Source organism: Lepidochelys olivacea, assembly GCF_965140295.1.
Source record: "Lepidochelys olivacea isolate rLepOli2 genome assembly, chromosome: 16".
Taxonomy (NCBI): domain Eukaryota; kingdom Metazoa; phylum Chordata; order Testudines; family Cheloniidae; genus Lepidochelys; species Lepidochelys olivacea.
The window spans coordinates 3,515,263-3,535,157 of NC_140426.1; the positions used below are offsets into that span (position 1 = coordinate 3,515,263).

Below are 19,895 nucleotides of genomic sequence, written 5' to 3' on the forward strand. Positions count from 1 at the left end.
TGCCAAGAGAGTCCTCTGGAGTCTAAGTATCTGGTTTTTAGCGGGTGAAAATCCAAACTGCGCTGACAGTGACAGAAGTATTTTTGTTCTGTTTCTGTATCCAGTCAAGGGATTACAAATGGGTTAACAAATGTTATTCAGATAATTATTCTGGTGTCATTGGCAATGTCTAATCAGTGATGCTCATGATGTGAGAGCTGTGTGGGCCTGTGCTCCATGCAAATTGGAAAAAGAAAGACTGCTCTTTGCCAGGTAGGAATGAGCAAAACCAGTATGGAAAGAAGTGTCATGTCCAAGCTTCTGAGGAAGGTGTTGGAGTGAATAAACCAACGCTAGTGGGCTGGGAGACTGGATGGATCACAGGGCTGATAATGAGGATATTGAACATGTGACGGGTTGGATCACAGCCCTTGGGGCTGCCAACTGATATGCCAAGACTACTTCTGCCCCTGCTTTCCCTGCCACCTTGGGACTCCAGCACCCTGTCTCACTGAGCCAGACACATCAGTCTGCTCCAGCACAGACCCAGGGTCTGAACCACATGCCCCAAAGCTGCAGACTTAACTGAAAGCAACTTAAGAAGTGTTCCCATCCTTAACACTCAGATACCCAACTCCCAATGGGGTCCAAACTCCAAATAAATCTGTTTTACCCTGTATAAAGTTTATACAGGGTAAACTAATAAATTGTTCGCCCTCTATAACACTGATAGAGAGATATGCACAGCTGTTTGCTCCCCCCAGGTATTAATACATACTCTGGGTTAATTAATAAGTAAAAAGTAATTTTATTAAATACAGAAAGTAGGATTTAAGTGGTTCCAAGTTTGAACAGAACAAAGTGAATTACCAAGCAAAATAAAATAGAACACGCAAGTCTATGTCTAAGAAAATTGAATACGGATAAAAACCTCACCCAGAAAGCTTCCTTTTACAGACTAGTCTCCTTCTAGTCTGGGTCCAGCAATCACTCACACCCCCTGCAGTTACTGTCCTTTGTTCCAGTTTGTCTTGGGTATCCTTGGGCGTGGAGAGGCTATCTCCTTAACCAGCTGAAGACAAAATGGAGGGGTCTCCCAGGAGTTTAAATAGACTTTCTCTTGTGGGTGGACACCCCTCCCTCCCCCTATGTAGAATCCAGCTGCAAGATGGAGTTTTGGAGTCACATGGGCAAGTCACATGTTCCTGCATGACTCAGTTTTTACAGGCAGCAGCCATTACTTACATGCTACCTTGAACGTCCTCAGGTAGATTTCTTGTGTGGATTGGAGCCTTACAAGATTCATTGTCCTTTAAGTGTTTCTTCATTGGGCACCTAATTTGCACATTCCTTTCTCAAGAAGCTGACCAAATGCTTTACACAGGCTGCTTAAAAATCAAGCCAGTACACAGCCAATATTCATAACTTGGAATACAAAATTGATACATGCATACAAATAGAATTAATAGATTCAGTAGATCATAACCTTTACAGAGATATGTTACATGGCATATGTAGCATAAAACATATTCCAGTTATGTCATATATACATTCATAGGCATATTTCCATAAATCCTTATGGGGTGCAACGTCACAGAATATTCAGCCTCTTGATGGCCTGTTCAGATCCAGCTCCTGTGGGTAGCTGTTCTGAAGCCTCATGGTCTCCTGTTCCCAGTAGACAAGTGTCCCCATTAAAAAGACCACCACAACTGACACTACCTGGCGTCAGCAACCTCTGCAGGAGTGGCCAAGCACAGACTAGACATGGAGGTGGAAGGCTAGGTCCTCAGTTGGTGTAAATTGGTATCGCTCTGCTAAGTGCCGTGAAGTGATGCTGATGAACAGCAGCTGGGGTCTGGCCCTGAGATTCAAACTCCATGTGTCATGCCATTGCATACCAGTCAGTGTTACCAGACAGCCAAACTGGATCCAAAGGGAGCAGTAATCGGGCTGAAAAGGAATCCACTCTAGGAGCCCTAATCTGCCTGCTCCAATGTAATTAAGTAGATGAGATTCTATCGGGCATGCGTTTATTGTGTGGGGGGAAAAAAGCAGGGAGAACAGGAGTGATTAACAAGTCAGTTTGCACCATTCCCATTTGCCTAGAGAGAGAGGAGGGCACAATATCAGGTTTCCTGAGTCACTGCCCTGGGGCTGGCATAGCTGTTGGCGGAGCAGCTGGTTGTAGGAGAGGTGGCAAAAACAATGTGGAGATGAAATGAAACTGAGCAGCAGTGACCATGAAAAGGGGGTTAACAGAGGTCTGCTTCAGATAATTCTTAGAAGGCAGTTCCAAAAAAGCTCCTAGTTATTGCTTCTCTGCTCCCTGCCATGAACATCACCACAGCTAATATTGTATTCAGCTTTGGAGGGAATTAGCTTTGCCTCCTGTGTCAGCTCTGACTGCTCCCCTTGGGAGAACAAACCATAAACCCAGAACTCTGTCATAACCAAGCCAAAGCCACCACAGTGCTCATCTGCCTGGCAACTGAACCTCATTTGTCACAGGAGCAGACGAGAAGACGTAAAGGGATTGCAGTTGCAAGATGGACTCTTCAAACACCCAATGGGCACACAAAGCCACAGGACTACTGATTCATAGTGGGAGGAATGATCCAGCACACAGACTCAGCATACCTGTAATGAGCGTGAATTCATTGCTGAGCAGGGCAGTGATTTCATGTAATTGATGGATGCATGAAAAAACCCCAGTTTTTACATTTTTATTAACTTTCCTTTGTGGATTTAAACTTTCAGTTGAAAAAGAATTAATTGAATGTTCCTATTCCCTTGGCAAATGAAATTGTTTTTCCTACATGTAGTTATGAAAGATGCTAAGCATTTGGCTAGGAAGAGAAATAATTAGCCACCCGTTTGCTTGAGAGAGGCAGCCCATGGGGGTAGCCTATAGAGATGTACAATATTTCTGTGTGAAAACTCCTTGCTCTTTAGAAGTCAAATCACTTTTTAATCAGGGAAAAGGAGCAGATGTAGGAAAATCCATCCATTCACCCCTCCAGTTACAACTTTAACAAATTCCATCACACTTTTTAAGAAGTTAGAACTAGGACTGTTTTCACAGGAATTTTAATGCCACAATTATTTCAATTTACAGGTTAAATCATATGTCAGGCCAGTACTGCTGTCATTTACACTGGTGTAAATCTGGAGTAACCCAACAGACTGCAGTGTCAATAACTGAAGTTCTGAAAGCAGAATTTGAGACTGCTTAGAAATTCACACTATTAACACCAATATGCAGGCTTGTCTGACAGACACACAGGGTGGGCCTATCAATGAAGTGTAAATAACTAATTTAATATCATAAGGATGTGATTAGGGCTGTCAATTAACTGCAGTTAACTAAAAAAATTTAATCATGATTAATTGCACTTATAACAATAGAATACCAATTGAAATTTATTAAATATTTTTAGATGTTTTCTACATTTTCAATATTGATTTAAATTATAACACAGAATACAAAGTGCACAGTGCTCACTTTATATTATTATTTTTGATGACAAATATTTGCACTGTAAAAATGATAAACAAAGAAATAGTATTTTTTAATTTGCCTCATACAAGTACTGAACTGCAATCTCTTTATCGTGAAAATTTAAATTACAAATACAGATTTTTTTTTTGATTCCATAACTGCCCTCAACGTAAAACTTTAGAGCCTACAGGTCCACTCAGTCCTACTTCTTATTCTGCCAATCGCTAAGACAAACAAGTTTGTTTACATTGAAGGAAGATAATGCTGCCTGCTTCTTATTTACAGGTTTCAGTGTAGCAGCCATGTTAGTCTGTATCCGTAAAAAGAAAAGGAGGACTTGTGGCACCTTAGAGACTAACAAATTTATTGGAGCATAAGCTTTCGTGAGCTACAGCTCACTTCATTGGATGCATACAGTGGAAAATATAGTGGGGAGATTTACCCAACCAGGGGTATTCTATCTGATACCCAAGATCCATAAACCTGGAAATCCTGGATGCCCCATCATCTCAGGCATTGGCACCCTGACAGCAGGATTGTCCAGCTATGTAGCCTCTCTCCTCAGGCCCTACGCTACCAGCACTCCCAGCTACCTTCGAGACACCACTGACTTCCTGAGGAAACTACAATCCATCAGTGATCTTCCTGAAAACACCATCCTAGCCACTGTGGATGTAGAAGTCCTTTACACCAACATTTCACACAAAGATGGACTACAAGCCATGAGGAACAGTATCCCCGATAATGTCACGGCATACCTGGTGGCTGAACTTCGTGACTTTGTCCTCACCCATAACTATTTCACATTTGGGGACAATGTATACCTTCAAATCAGCGGCACTGCCACGGGTACCCGCATGGCCCCACAGTATGCCAACATTTTTATGGCTGACTTAGAACAACGCTTCCTCAGCTCTCATCCCCTAATGCCCCCACTCTACTTGCGCTACATTGATGACATCTTCATCATCTGGACCCATGGAAAAGAAGCCCTTGAGGAATTCCACCATGATTTCAACGATTTCCATCCCACCACCAACCTCAGCCTGGACCAGTCCACACAAGAGATCCTCTTCCTGGATACTATGGTGCTAATAAGCAATGGTCACATGAACACCACCATAGAGCGGAAACCTACTGACCACTATGCTTACCTACATGCCTCCCAGCTTTCATCCAGACCACACCATACGATCCATTGTCTACAGCTAAGCTGTACAATACAACCGCATTTGCTCCAACCCCTCAGACAGAGACAAACACCTACAAGATCTCTATCAAACATTCTTACAACTACAATACCCACTTGCTGAAGTGAAGAAATAGATTGACAGAGCCAGAAGAGTACCCAGAAGTCACCTACTACAGGACAGGCCCAACAAAGAAAATAACAGAACGCCACTAGCCATCACCTTCAGCCCCCAACTAAAACCTGTCCAACGCATCATCAAGGATCTACAACCTATCCTGAAGGACAACCCATCACTCTCACAGATCTTGGGAGACAGGCCAGCCCTTGCTTACAGACAGCCCCCCAACCTGAAGCAAATACTCACCAGCAACTACACACCACACAACAAAAACACTAACCCAGGAACCTATCCTTGCAACAAAGCCCGTTGCCAACTGTGTCCACATATCTATTCAGGGGACACCATCATAGGGCCTAATCACATCAGCCACACCATCAGAGGCTCGTTCACCTGCACATCTACCAATGTGATATATGCCATCATGTGCCAGCAATGCCCCTCTGCCATGTACATTGACCAAACTGGACAGTCTCTACATAAGAGAATAAATGAACACAAATCAGACGTCAAGAATTATAACATTAAAAAACCAGTCGGAGAACACTTCAGTCTCTTTGGTCACTCGATTACAGACCTAAAAGTGGCAATTCTTCAACAAAAAAACTTCAAAAACAGACTCCAAGGAGAGACTGCTTAATTAATTTGCAAACTGGATACAATTAACTGAGGCTTGAATAGAGACTGGGAGTGGATGGGTCATTACACAAAGTAAAACTATTTCCCCATGTTTATTTCCCCTCCTACTGTTCTTGTCAACTGCTGGAAATGGCCCACCTTGATTATCACTACAAAAGGTCCTCTCCCCCACCCCCACCCCGCTCTCCTGCTGGTAATAGCTCACCTTTCCTGATCACCCATTGTTTCATGTTCTCTGTGTATATAAAATCTCCTGACTATATTTTCCACTGTATGCATCTGATGAAGTGAGCTGTAGCTTATGTTCTAATAAATTTGTTAGTCTCTAAGGTGCCACAAGTACTCCTTTTCTTCTTATTTACGTCACTTGAAAGTGAGACCAGGCGTTCGCATGGCACTTTTGTAGCTGGCGTTGCAAGGTATTTACGTGCCAGGTATGCTAAAAATTCATATGCCCCTTTGTGCTTTGGCCACCATTCCAGAGGACATGCAGCCGTGCTGATGGTGCTTGTTAAAAATAATAACGCATCAATTAAATTTGTGACTGTACACCTTGAGGGGAGAATTGACTCCTGCTCTGTTTTACCTGCATTCTGCATGATATAGCAGTCTCGGATGATGACCCAGTATATGTTCATTTTAAGAACACTTTCACAGCAGATGTGAGAAAACGCAAAGAAGGTACTGATGTGAGATTTCTAAAAATAGCTACAGCACTTGATCCAAGGTTTAAGAATCTGAAGTGCCATCCAAAATCTGAAAGGGACGAGGTGTGGGGCATGCTTTCAGAAGTCTTAGAAGAGCAACACTCTGATGTGGAAACTACAGAACCCAAACCACCAAAAAAAGAAAATCAACCTTCTACTGGTGGCATCTGACTCGGTTGATGAAAATGAACATGTGTCAGTCTGCACTGCTTTGGACCCTTTTCAAGCAGAACCCATCATCAGCATGGACGCATGTCCTCTGGAATGATGGTTGAAGCATGAAGGGACATATGAATCTTTAGCGTATCTGACATGTAAATGTCTTGCAACGCCGGCTACAACAGCGCCATGAAAACACCTGTTCTCACTTTCAGGTGACATTGTAAACAAGAAGCAGGCAGTATTGTCTCCTGCAAATTGTAACCAACCTTGTTTTTCTGAGTGCCTGGATGACCAAGAAGTAGGGCTGAGTGGATTTGCAGGCTCTAAAGGTTTACATTGTTTTATTCTTGAATGCAGTTTTTTTGTACATAATTCTACATTTATAAGTTCAGCATTCATGAGAAAGAGATTGCCCTGCAGTACTTGTATGAGGTGAATTGAAAAAAGTTATTTTTTTACAGGGCAAATATGTATAATCAAAAATAAATATAAAGTGAGCACTTTACACTGTTTTCTGTATTGTAATTGAAATTAGTATATTTTAAAATGTAGTAAACATCCAAAAATATTTAAAATAAATGGTATTCTATTATTGTTTGATAGCTGGAGAAGAAATGGAAGGCTGCAGTTGAAGAGCTCCTTTCGCTGGTGTCTTGCTGCTCCACCTCCCCCAGTCAGATGGAGGGACCCAATGGGGGGAAGGAAAGTGGGGCCAAGTGTAGGGATGAGGAGATGGGGTGGATGATTCAATGGAGCAGACTTATTTGCAGATGCACCACAGCAAATCTTTGTCCTAAGGCTACTCCATTCCTCTAGGCCAGCTCCTGCACTCTCTGGAGGGTAGTTACGGGGCTGGCCCGGCCCTGAACTCTTTTAGAGATTCTTTCTAATCACAGCTCAGCCACTAGAGGAAACATTTTCATTAAAAGTCTAATGAAGCAAAGGTTTGGGTTTGGTTTTTATTGTCCATGTTAGATGTTAATATCTCCTTGCGCTTCTCCTTCCTTCAGTTGGGAAGCAGCTAGGGGACTCATTAAAAAGTAATTGGCAGGGAATGCACCTTCTTTGCCCAACCCCCCCCCCCAAATGATTAAACAGCTCTTGTGGGGAAAAAAAAGAAAGGGGCTGGCAGATGGGTGGAGACAGCTGTTGGGTCTGTGCAAAGAATAATGCAGAGATTTCCTAGCATTTCACTTACTGCATGTGCTCTGAAAGGAGATTACATCTGTAATTCCCCTCCACATGCTGAGCTTCTCTCTCTCTCAGCTCTGGCTACATTTATGCCATGCAAGGAGTCATTGCTTCTTCCTTTCAGTGCAGCTTCTGTAAGGATGCAAACATGGTTTACAAACAATGATGACTGCTTGCTGGTGGTGTCACCTAGAAAAGGTCTTCCCATCGCAGCTGGGGATTGACTCCTCTTTGGATTTGCTGTGCATGCAGAAAATCGGCCTGAAATCTTTGATGCATCCCCCTCCTTCCGTTTGTTTTTAAATAACAGATGCAGAAAACAATTCAGTGCAAGAAGAATGCCCAGACCAATAGCTTGTTCCCAGAGTCCAGAGGACATACACTCTGCAAATATGGATGCCCATGTCTATACACCTGACCTAGGCAATCCCTGCTTTCTGGGAACAGTCTGAAGCCATGTGCACTGTGGCAGTACCAGAGCCAAGTTGGATGGTGTGTACATATCTGTATGCCATTATTCAGAATGCCCTTCCAACTCTCCTCCCTCTCCCATGGTCGTTGCTGGGGTCTGCTCTGTGGGAATAGCTGAAAGGTTTGGGCATGCTTTTGGGTGCATGCATGCCTTTGGTGTTTGTTCCTCAAGCCAGGGGCCATACCTACGAACCTCCCTCACCTAAGTAGCCCCTATTTAGATGGGCAGCCCTGTTGAAGTTAATAGGCCTGCTCAGTTGAGTAAGAACTGTTCCAGGGAGTAAGCATTTGCAAGCTCAAGACCAGAATCATGAAGATGTTGGTTCCCCTGCTGTCAGCTTCCAGCCCTTTCTTGTGTTTGGGACGTTTGCAAGGAAATAAAATAGGCATAACTGCAAGAAATGCCTCTTGTTTCAGCACCAGTTGTCGAGATTTACGAGGGCAATGGGTACACATTCTACTGCCTAGTTTCACAGGTGTATCTGCCCTCCTCTCTTTCTCCCCCTTCTACACAGATAACACAGGCTACAGCTCCAAAGCACCTACTATGTCAGGGCCTGGGGCAAGCCAAGGGTCTAAGCGATAAATACCAAGTGTACCCTCTGTTTCAGATCACCTGTTAGCGGACTCCTATGAAGACTCCCCTGAGATGCAGCAGGCAGCTCAGAACAAGCGCAGGCTGTCTGTCATCTCAGATGGCAAGTTTGAGAGGAGCTTCTCTGAGGAGCAGGCCGAGAAGATTCCGAGTGAGGGGCCGAAGGCACGGGTGTATACTATCTCTGGTGAGAGGCCGATGCTGTCAGACCATGAGAACGAGAGCATGGAACTGGTGGTGATGAAAGGCACCGGCCGAGAGGATTGCCATCATGGCCAGCCCCTGCAGAGCGCTGGCAGCTCTCACAACATTGGCAGGCATTGCAAAGGCTGGGCAGGCAGTCGGCAGGGTTCCAAGGACTGCCCAGCCTGTGCTCGGTTGGCAGCCCACTCCCAGCACTCCTTTGACCTGGAGCAGCACCAGCCCAGCGAGACAGGATGGCGTCGGAAAAAGCTGGAGAGGATGTATAGTATTGATCGAGTGTCTGGTAAGTGAGTGTGGATGCTGTGTGCACGAAGGGTACAATGGTTCCTATTGACATGGACTGCTGCACCTCTCTCCTGGCTTCAGAAATGAATCTCCAGGAACAGTGATTGGCCTAGAGAACTTGAACCAGTATCCCTTGGGCTTCCCCTTGAGTGCTTTGCTAGTATGTGGTGCCGGCACTGGGCAGAGGGAGGTGGCAAAACAGTGAGCATAGAATAAGTCAGGAGGATGCACAATTGGGATCTTCTGTTTGGCAGCAGGAGCAAGCTCCTCGGAGTGGATAGCGGCCAGCCTCAAACGCTCCTGATGTGACCAGTGGGAGTCCTGCTGTTGGCTCAGCCCCCAGCCTGGCAGCAGCAGCACTAGTTGATGCCGCAGAGGGTCGATAAGGAAGCCTATTGCACCACCTCATAAACTCTGCATGGTGATGCTGTAAAGCGTCTTTGATGGACGCTACCTTGGGCAGACACTCTGTAATATGCTGCTTCCCTGGAAACACTATTGTGGGTGGAGTGACACAGTTCAGTCCTCCTTGCAGAATGACACCATATAGTGCCTTTCTCTGGACACAACAGAGTGATATGCAATTGTACTTCTTCCCTCCTCAGTGCTCTATTTGCTGCTCACACCGTGAGCATCTTCAGGCAAAATGATATATCATGTCATCATCTGGGGCTAAGAAATTCTTTGATTTCTTTAATATCTAAAGCTTTCCTAAGAACATAAGAATGGCCACACTGGGTCAGACCAAAGGTCCATCCAGCCCAGTGTCCTGTCTACAGACAGTGGCCAATGCCAGGTGCCTCAGAGGGAGTGAACCTAACAGGTAATGATCAAGTGATCTCTCTCCTGCCATCCATCTCCACCCTCTGACAAACAGAGGCTAGGGACACCATTCCTTACCGATCCTGGCTAATAGCCATTAATGGACTTAACCTCCATGAATGTATCCAGTTCTCTTTTAAACCCTGTTATAGTCCTAGCCTTCACAACCTCCTCAGGCAAGGAGTTCTGCAGGTTCACTGTGCGCTGAGTGAAGAAGAACTTCCTTTTATTTGTTTTAAACCTGCTGCCCATTAATTTCATTGGGTGGCCCCTCGTTCTTAGATTATGGGAACAAGTAAATAACTTTTCCTTATTCACTTTCTCCACACCACTCATGATTTTATATATCTCTTTCATTTCCCCCCTTACTCTCCTCTTTTCCAAGATGAAAAGTCCTAGCCTCTTTAATCTCTCCTCATATGGGACCCGTTCCAAACCCCTAATCATTTTCGTTGCCCTTTTCTGAACCTTTTCTAATACTAGTATATCTTTTTTGATATGAGGGGACCACATCTGTACGCAGTGTTCAAGATATGGGTGTACCATGGATTTATATAAGGGCAATAAGATATTCTCCGTCTTATTATCTGTCCCTTTTTTAATGATTCCTAACATCCTGTTTGCTTTTTTGACTGCCGCTGCACACTGCATGGACATCTTCAGAGAATTATCCACGATGACTCCAAGATCTTTCTCCTGATTAGTTGTAGCTAAATTAGCCCCCATCATATTGTATGTATAGTTGGGTTATTTTTTCCCAATGGGCATTACTTTACATTTACCCACATTAAATTTCATTTGCCATTTTGTTGCCCAATCACTTAGTTTTGTGAGATCTTTTTGAAGTTCTTCACAGTCTGCTTTGGTCTTAACTATCTTGAGCAGTTTAGTATCATCTGCAAACTTTACCACCTCACTGTTTACCCCTTTCTCCAGATCATTTATGAATAAGTTGAATAGGATTAGTCCTAGGGCTGACCCTTGGGAAACACCACTAGTTACCCCTCTCCATTCTGAAAATTTACCATGTATTCCTACCCTTTGTTCCCTGTCTTTTAACCAGTTCTCAAGCCATGAAAGGATCTTCCCTCTTATTGCATGACATCTTAATTCACGTAAGAGCCTTTGGTGCGGGAGCCTTTGGTGAGGGACCTTGTCAAAGGCTTTTTGGAAATCTAAGTACACTATGTCCACTGGATCCCCCTTGTCCACATGGTTGTTGACCCCCACAAAGAACTCTGAGTGAGCTGTAGCTCACGAAAGCTTATGCTCAAATAAATTTGTTAGTCTCTAAGGTGCCACAAGTACTCCTTTTCTTTTTGCGGATACAGATTAACATGGCTGCTACTTTGAAACCTCTCATAGATTAGTAAGACACAATCTCCCTTTACAGAAACCATGCTGACTTTTGCGCAACAATTTATGTTCTTCTATGTGTTTGACAATTTTATTCTTTACTATTGTTTCAACTAATCACATTTTACACCTCAATTTGTACGCAGTGTGTTACATTTAATGCAATGTTTGTACATCAATCTCTTTCTCTAGTTTATGTCAGTAAGAAGGAAGATGTCTGACTGTGGCAAAGGTGCTGGCATTGTTTTCTTGACTGTTTTTACAAACAGCCTTTAAGAGACAGGTGCCAAGTTAACTACAGGAGGGCTCGGGCCTCGTTTGCAAGGAGAAGAAAATATAAGGGAGCTCAAACAATGACTTTTCCCCGGATCCTGCCCTTGGTGGTGTGCGTGCAAAATGCCATGAGGGTTAGGTGGGGGCCACATTTTCCAACCTGGCTACCTGAAGTTAGGCACCAAAATTCATACGTAGACTACTGTAAAGAAAAATCAAAAATCCCCAGATTTTTCAAGGTGCTGAACACCACAGCTCCCAATACTATCCATGGCCAGTGAAAACCAGGGCACCTTTATTTGGTATTATCATACGGTATCTATGCTTAACCTTAAACCCCACATTTGAAAACGTTGGCCTTAATTTATTATTTCGGTTTCTTCAATACAAAAAATGAGAAGAGTTTTCCTTCATTTTTGTCACACGTGACTCTGCCCGGGTACAGGATTGTTTTGTGTGTAATGACAAAGAGAGAAGGGTTGTGTGAGAGCACAATAAGAATGTAGTTTCTGTGGCTGGTCTTATCGGAGAGAGAGCCCAAATTCTCTTTGGGATTTGGTTTTGTGTAGGTAGTAATGGGCGTACACTGCTAATAATTTGGGTCCAGTGTGAGCCGCCAGAGCTGGTTTGAGTTGGGAAGGTAAAGGGGTAACATTTTAAACTTGATATATTTATGTCTTTAACCATTTTTTTGAATATTAAAGAATGCACTTTGCTGGAATGGAGCTCTTACAGATTAATCAATATGAATCAATGGGACAAAGCCCCAAGAATGGTAGGTTGTAAAATGCAGTTATCAATGTCACTTATTGGAAAAAAAAAAAAAAACCAAAATCCCCAAAGCCAAACAAATGCTGTACTTGGAAGATTCCATTCTTCATTTTGATCTTCTCAAACTTTCCCTCCTTAGACTTTAAGAGAGATATTTTCAGCTATGCAACCTTGTGAGGGGAAATGGCCTCTGCTAAACAGACAAATAGCCTCTGCCTTCCTGAAACTTTACTTCTGAGAATGAGAATAGTAATAAGACTGGTTTCAGAGTAACAGCCGTGTTAGTCTGTATTCGCAAAAAGAAAAGGAGTACTTGTGGCACCTTAGAGACTAACCAATTTATTTGAGCATGAGCTTTTGTGAGCTACAGCTCACTTCATCGGATGCATGCCGTGGAAACTGCAGCAGACTTTATATACACACAGAGAATATGAAACAATACCTCCTCCCAGCCCACTGTCCTGCTGGTAATAGCTTATCTAAAGTGATCATCAGGTTGGGCCATTTCCAGCACAAATCCAGGTTTTCTCACCCTCCACCCCCCACCCCCACAAATTCACTCTCCTGCTGGTGATAGCCCATCCAAAGTGACAACTCTTTACACAATGTGCATGATAATCAAGTTGGGCCATTTCCTGCACAAATCCAGGTTCTCTCACCCCCTCACCCCCCTCCCAAAAACCACACACACAAACTCACTCTCCTGCTGGTAATAGCTCATCCAAACTGACCACACTCCAAGTTTAAATCTAAGTTAAACCAGAACATCTGGGGGGGGGGAGGGGGGAAGGAAAAAACAAGGGGAAATAGGCTACCTTGCATAATGACTTAGCCACTCCCAGTCTCTATTTAAGCTTAAATTAATAGTATCCAATTTGCAAATGAATTCCAATTCAGCAGTTTCTCGCTGGAGTCTGGATTTGAAGTTTTTTTGTTTTAAGATAGCGACCTTCATGTCTGTGATTGCGTGACCAGAGAGATTGAAGTGTTCTCCGACTGGTTTATGTAAAAGATGTAAAAGATGTAAAAGAATAAATGGACACAAATCAGATGTCAAGAATTATAACATTCATAAACCAGTCGGAGAACACTTCAATCTCTCTGGTCAAGCAATCACAGACATGAAGGTCGCTATCTTAAAACGAAAAAGCTTCAAATCCAGACTCCAGCGAGAAACTGCTGAATTGGAATTCATTTGCAAATTGGATACTATTAATTTAGGCTTAAATAGAGACTGGGAGTGGCTAAGTCATTATGCAAGGTAGCCTATTTCCCCTTGTTTTTTCCTAACGCCCCCCCAGACGTTCTGGTTTAACTTGGATTTAAACTTGGAGAGTGGTCAGTTTGGATGAGCTATTACCAGCAGGAGAGTGAGTTTGTGTGTGTGGTTTTTGGGAGGGGGGTGAGGGGGTGAGAGAACCTGGATTTGTGCAGGAAATGGCCCAACTTGATTATCATGCACATTGTGTAAAGAGTTGTCACTTTGGATGGGCTATCACCAGCAGGAGAGTGAATTTGTGGGGGGGGGGGGGGGTGGAGGGTGAGAAAACCTGGATTTGTGCTGGAAATGGCCCACCTGATGATCACTTTAGATAAGCTATTACCAGCAGGACAGTGGGGTGGGAGGAGGTATTGTTTCATATTCTCTGTGTATATATAAAGTCTGCTACAGTTTCCACGGTATGCATCCGATGAAGTGAGCTGTAGCTCACGAAAGCTCATGCTCAAATAAATTGGTTAGTCTCTAAGGTGCCACAAGTAATAAGACTGTTTACGCAGAAAAACTAGAACCAACTGCATGGCATTGGGCCTGATCTTGCAAACCCTTACATTAATAGTGCTTTCTCATGTGAGTAGCACTGCTTACAAGAGTAATAATTACACAAGTCTGCAAGAGATTTACAGGACCTTGCTCTTAAACCTCAGCAAAAACAGCAACTTCACATTTCTTGACATTAACTGCATCAGTTTTCCTCACTTATATGTGAGCTTATTGAAGGCCAGTTGGCTTCTGTCACTGCTCGTGCTGCTTTCTCAATGGCAGGCAGAAACCTCAGTCACTCGCTCATCTGTCTCTCATTCTGCATTTCAGAGACCTACTCCTGTTCTTTGCAGAGAGGGGTCCTGTGACTTGTCTCACAGCCTGAAAGTTCACATCAAATGCTGCCCTGCTGTAAACAGCCAACAGCTGTCCTGTGTGAGAGTGATAGGATTAATAGCATGCTCCATATGCACCTTGTAAGAGGTTTTTGATAGAGAGATGAGGGTCTGGAAAAACTAGAAAAATTTGGGGAAAAAATAGGGTTTTTTTCTGTTCCCCTCTCCCTCCCCCCCACCCCCCCAAAAAAAGCCTTGTATGGGAAAAATTGAAAAGAAACTGTTACCTGGAATATTTTCATAGAATCATAGACTATCAGGGTTGGAAGGAACCTCAGGAGGTCATCTAGTCCAACCCCCCGCTCAAAGCAGGACCAATCCCCAACTAAATCATCCCAGCCAGGGCTTTGTCAAGCCTGACCTTAAAAACTTCTAAGGAAGGACATTCCACCACCTCCCTAGGTAACGCATTCCAGGACTTCACCACCCTTCTAGTGAAAACAGTTTTCCTAATATCCAACCGAAACCTCCCCCACTGCAACTTGAGACCATTACTTCTCGTTCTGTCATCTGCTACCACTGAGAACAGTCTAGATCCATCCTCTTTGGAACCCCCTTTCAGGTAGTTGAAAGCAACTATCAAATCCCCCCTCATTCTTCTCTTCCGCAGACTAAACAATCCCAGTTCCCTCAGCCTCTCCTCATAAGTCATGTGTTCCAGTCCCCTAATCATTTTTGTTGCCCTCTGCTGGATGCTTTCCAATTTTTCCACATCCTTCTTGTAGTGTGGGGCCCAAAACTGGACACAGTACTCCAGATGAGGCCTCACCAGTGTCAAAGAGAGGGGAATGATCATGTCCCTCGATCTGCTGGCAATGCCCCTACTTATACATCCCAAAATGCCATTGGCCTTCTTGGCAACAACGGCACACTGTTGACTCATATCCAGCTTCTCGTCCACTGTAACCCCTAGGTCCTTTTCTACAGAATTGCTGCCTAGCCACTCGGTCCCTAATCTGTAGCAGTGCATGGGATCATTCCGTCCTAAGTGCAGGACTCTGCACTTGTCCTTGTTGAAGCTCATCAGATTTCTTTTGGCCCAATCCTCTAATTTGTCTAGGTTCCTCTGTATCTTATCTCTACCCTCCAGTGTATCTACCTCTCCTCCCAGTTTAGTGTCATCTGCAAACTTGCTGAGAGTGCAATCCACACCATCCTCCAGATCATTTATGAAGATATTGAACAAAACTGGCCCCACAACCAACCCTTGGGGTACTCCACTTGATACTGGCTGCCAACCAGACATGGAGCCATTGATCACAACCCGTAGAGCCCGACAATCTAGCCAGCTTTCTATCCACCTTATAGTGCATTCATCCAGCCCATACTTCTTTAACTTGCTGACAAGAATACTGTGGGAGAACGTGTCCAAAGCTTTGCTAAAGTCAAGGAACAACATGTCCACTGTTTTCCCCTCATCCACAGAGCCAGTTATCTCGTCATAGAAAGCAATTAGATTAGTCAGGCATGACTTGCCCTTGGTGAATCCATGCTGACTGTTCCTGATCACTTTCCTCTCCTCTAAGTGCTTCAGAATTGATTCCTTGAGGACCTGCTCCATGATTTTTCCAGGGACTGATGTGAGGCTGACTGGCCTGTAGTTCTCCGGATCCTCCTTATTCCCTTTTTTAAAGATGGGCACTACATTAGCCTTTTTCCAGTCATCTGGGACTTCCCCCATTCGCCACGAGTTTTGTAAGATAATGGCCAATGGCTCTGCAATCACAGCCGCCAATTCCTTTAGCACTCTCGGATGCAACACGTCTGGCCCCATGGACTTGTGCACGTCCAGCTTTTCTAAATAGTCTCTAAACACCTCTTTCTCCACAGAGGGCTGGCCATCTACTCCCCATGCTGTGCTGCCCAGTGCAGCAGTCTGGGAGCCGACCTTGTTCGTGAAGACAGAGGCAAAAAAAGCATTGAGTACATTAGCTTTTTCCACATCCTCTGTCACTAGGTTGCCTCCTTCATTCAGTTCCGTGAGGTTGTCAAAGTCTGCTTTTCTGAAGTCCAGGGTCCGTATTCTGCTGCTCTCCTTTCTTCTTTGTGTCAGGATCCTGAACTCGACCATCTCATGGTCACTGCTGCCCAGGTTTCTCTCAGAATGACCACTGAAAGAGAAAGGAAAGAAGGAAAAATCTGAGCTATGCTAGCATTTCCCAGAATACATTAGCAACTGTTTAAATTATATTATACTGGTTCATCAGATGGCTCGTTATGTCTACAATTTTAACACTTATGGCATATATGATAATGCACTATTAAAGAATCTGGTGTTACTAATATAAAGTTTGGATATATATACAAATTTACTGTTGGTCCTTAATATTGTATTTTAACTAAATTATGAACGTTAGTTTTCTGGGCTTTTCTCTACAAATATGAATTTCTTCTGTGTCTGCATGATAATGTCAGGTGAGCGCTATTTACATCCATTTTTCTGAGCCCAAAGAACATGACGTTCCTTTTTGTTTACAACAATATTGAGGCTTTCTATTTTCAATTTTTTATATATTTTTTTCTGTTCACCTTAGTGTGCAGCTGCAACCCTATCCCTAATACTAGATATGTTTGTCATTATTATTCAGATAAAAACTAAATAATTTTACTTATTAAATAAAAAAGTGTAACCCTTCTGCCAGTTGGAATTGGCAGCAACAAGGGTTGGGTTCAATATCTAGGGGTTTCTCTTCAACAGTATAACACAAAACCCACTCGAGCCCCCGCCCAGTAACCTGGGACAATTACATATCACCCTCTGGGTGCCTCTAAGAGGCAATACTTCCCCTCTCACAAGCACAGAGTCTGTGTGTGGAAAAGAAACTTTTAATAAAAGGAGGGAACTAACCCAGCATTAATTTGGGAAAACACCACAAACAGGGTTCATAAACATACATCATAAGCAAAAGACAGATCCCCAATAAGTTGGGCGTGTCCTTTTCCATCAGGTTCTTAAGTTCAGCAACCAAAGATACCTATAACATGCCTGTCCCTTCTCTGCACCCCATTCACAGTTGTTGTCCTAAGTCAGTGCAGACCCAGAGTCCAGAGGTACATCTGCAGAGTTCACCTCCTGCCTTGGGTAGAGGGGGGATAAGAAGGCACTTCACTCGCTCCGCTGCCTGGGCACTTGCCACTCCTCTTTGCCAGCCACCCTGCTGATCGGTGCTCCACGCCTCCCTGCTAGCCTCTCCACTGGTTGCCTTGCCGGCCAATCACCACACCTCTCTGCTGGCCACCCTGCCAGCCGCTTGCCAAGCCACCTGGCTGTCTTCAGGTCCCACAACTTAACACAGCTCTCAGTGATGCCAGCTGTTAGTGGGGAGCCTCATTGCTGGTGCACACTGGGCAATCTCTTGCATCAGAGACACTGTCCCAAAGCAGGTCTAATGCTCAGACCTAGCTCTCAGTGATTTCAGCTCTGCGTATGACAAGACTCTCAATTGAGTCTAAATTAGCTCTGTTATTACACAGTGGAGAGAGGCAAGGTCAAGTGATGTCTGGAGCCCATACCACCAAGCACAAGTACCTATCCACACTCACTGGGCTTTGGACCCCATGTATCCTGCCTAGCAAGTGCCATTTAGTTGAGAGTGAGTCCTTAAATCACACTATGCCAAGTACAGTTCTGCTGCCCCTGATTCACACAAGGATAACAACCCTTTGTTACTCCTGCCCCAATAAGAAGGAGACTGGGGATCCAACACCAGCCAAAAGTGACCATTTGGGCAAGCAATCCCATCATGCTGAGCACCTAGGCAGGGTGGGTGGGCAAACAAGATCAGCTCATGAAGTCCTTTTCCACAGCTCACCACTAGATGTCAGGGGAGAGCTCATTCAGCCTCTGCTTACGTAAGTACACCAAACAGAACTTTTGATGTACTAACTAAATTATAGATAATACATTTCTCATTCTTAAAAAAGTAAATAAAGTTTAGCTTTGATAAGCAAGTAACTACTGCACATATTTTGTTTTTTCCCAACATTTCTATTATTTTCCAGAACTCCCCTGAAAAAACCTGCTTTTCCCCCCTGCCTTCAAAATTTCTGGAAATTTGACACCCCTAGTTTTTGATGGTTGATTCTTAATTGACAGTTTATCATGATCTTGCCAAAACCTTCAATGATCAAACCCTATTATATATATTGGCACCACATCCTGAAAGTTTTTTCAGATCTTGTCTAGGCTAAAGGTTACTTCAGTATAACTTATGTCACTCATGGGTGTGAATAATCCATATGCTTGAGCAATGTAAATTACACCGAACTAAGCCTGGCATAGATAGCACTATGTCAGTGAGAGAGCCTCTGGCGGAAGCAGAAGTTATTAAACCGATGGGAGAGCTCACTCCCATCAGCTTAGAGCAGAGGTGAGCAAACTACGGCCTGCGATCCACATCCAGCCCGTGGGCCCATCCTGCCCAGCTCCTGAGCCCCCGTCCCATCCCCTGCTGTCCCCCGTCCCCCGCAGCCTCAGTGCACCGCGCAGTCAGCACTGTGGCCCGCCACTTCTGCTGAGCAGTGCGGGTGGTGTGGCTGCGAGCTCCTGCTGCTCTGAGCAGCATGGTAAGGAAGCGGGGGGAGGGGGAGAGTTGGATAAGGGGCTGGGGGTCCCAGGGGGCAGTCAGGGGACAGGGATCAGGGGGAGGTTGTATAGGTGTTGGAGTCCCAGGGGGGCGAGGGGCTGTCAGGGGACAGGGAGCAGGGGGAGGTTGGATGGGGCGGAGGTTCTGGTGGGGGGGGTGTCAGGGAACAGGGGGGGTTGGATAGGCGTGGGCGTCCCGGGGGGGCCTGTCTGCGGGCGGGGGTGTGGATAGGGGTCGGGGCAGTAGGGGACAGGGAGCAGAGGGGGTTGGATGGGGGTGGGGTCCTGGGGGGCGGTTGGGGCGGGGGTCCCAGGAGGGGGTGGTCAGGGGACAAGGAGCAGGGGGGGTTGGATGGGGGTGGGGTCCTGGGGGGCGGTTGGGGCGGGGGTCCCAGGAGGGGGTGGTCAGGGGACAAGGAGCAGGGGGGGTTGGATGGGGGTGGGGTCCTGGGGGGCGGTTGGGGCGGGGGTCCCAGGAGGGGGTGGTCAGGGGACAAGGAGCAGGGGGGGTTGGATGGGGGTGGGGTCCTGGGGGGCGGTTGGGGCGGGGGTCCCAGGAGGGGGTGGTCAGGGGACAAGGAGCAGGGGGGGTTGTCTTCCCTACCCAGCCCTCCATACCGTTTTGCAACACCGATGTGGCCCTCGGGCCAAAAAGTGTGCCCACCCCTGGCTTAGAGCATCTCCACAACAAGCTGCGTCGCGGCTGTGCTGCTCTAAGTGCTGGAGTGTAGATGTAGCCCTCGCAGGCTGAATTTCACACTTGTACCCTAGTGTTACAGCCGAAGGCAAACCCAGGGCTACAGAGTGGAAATGCAACAGATTTCATGAAATGTTGCATAGCAAATCATTCACACAGGGCAAGAGCAAAAGTTATTGGAACTGTGCC

General features: G+C 45.1%; 1 protein-coding gene across 4 annotated transcripts in view; it reads left to right on the forward strand.

Moving 5' to 3' along the window:
• Positions 1–19,895, forward strand: part of NSMF (NMDA receptor synaptonuclear signaling and neuronal migration factor) — a 90,621-nt gene that overhangs the window by 23,001 nt on the left and 47,725 nt on the right. For 3 of the 4 annotated variants that reach the window (XM_084650477.1, XM_084650478.1, XM_084650479.1), the window contains one exon: positions 8,573–9,043. The exons of the other annotated variant lie outside the window; for it this stretch is intronic. In XM_084650477.1, the coding sequence (XP_084506603.1) occupies positions 8,573–9,043 (471 nt within the window). The remainder of the gene's footprint in view (positions 1–8,572; positions 9,044–19,895) is intronic. 4 annotated transcript variants of the gene reach the window in all.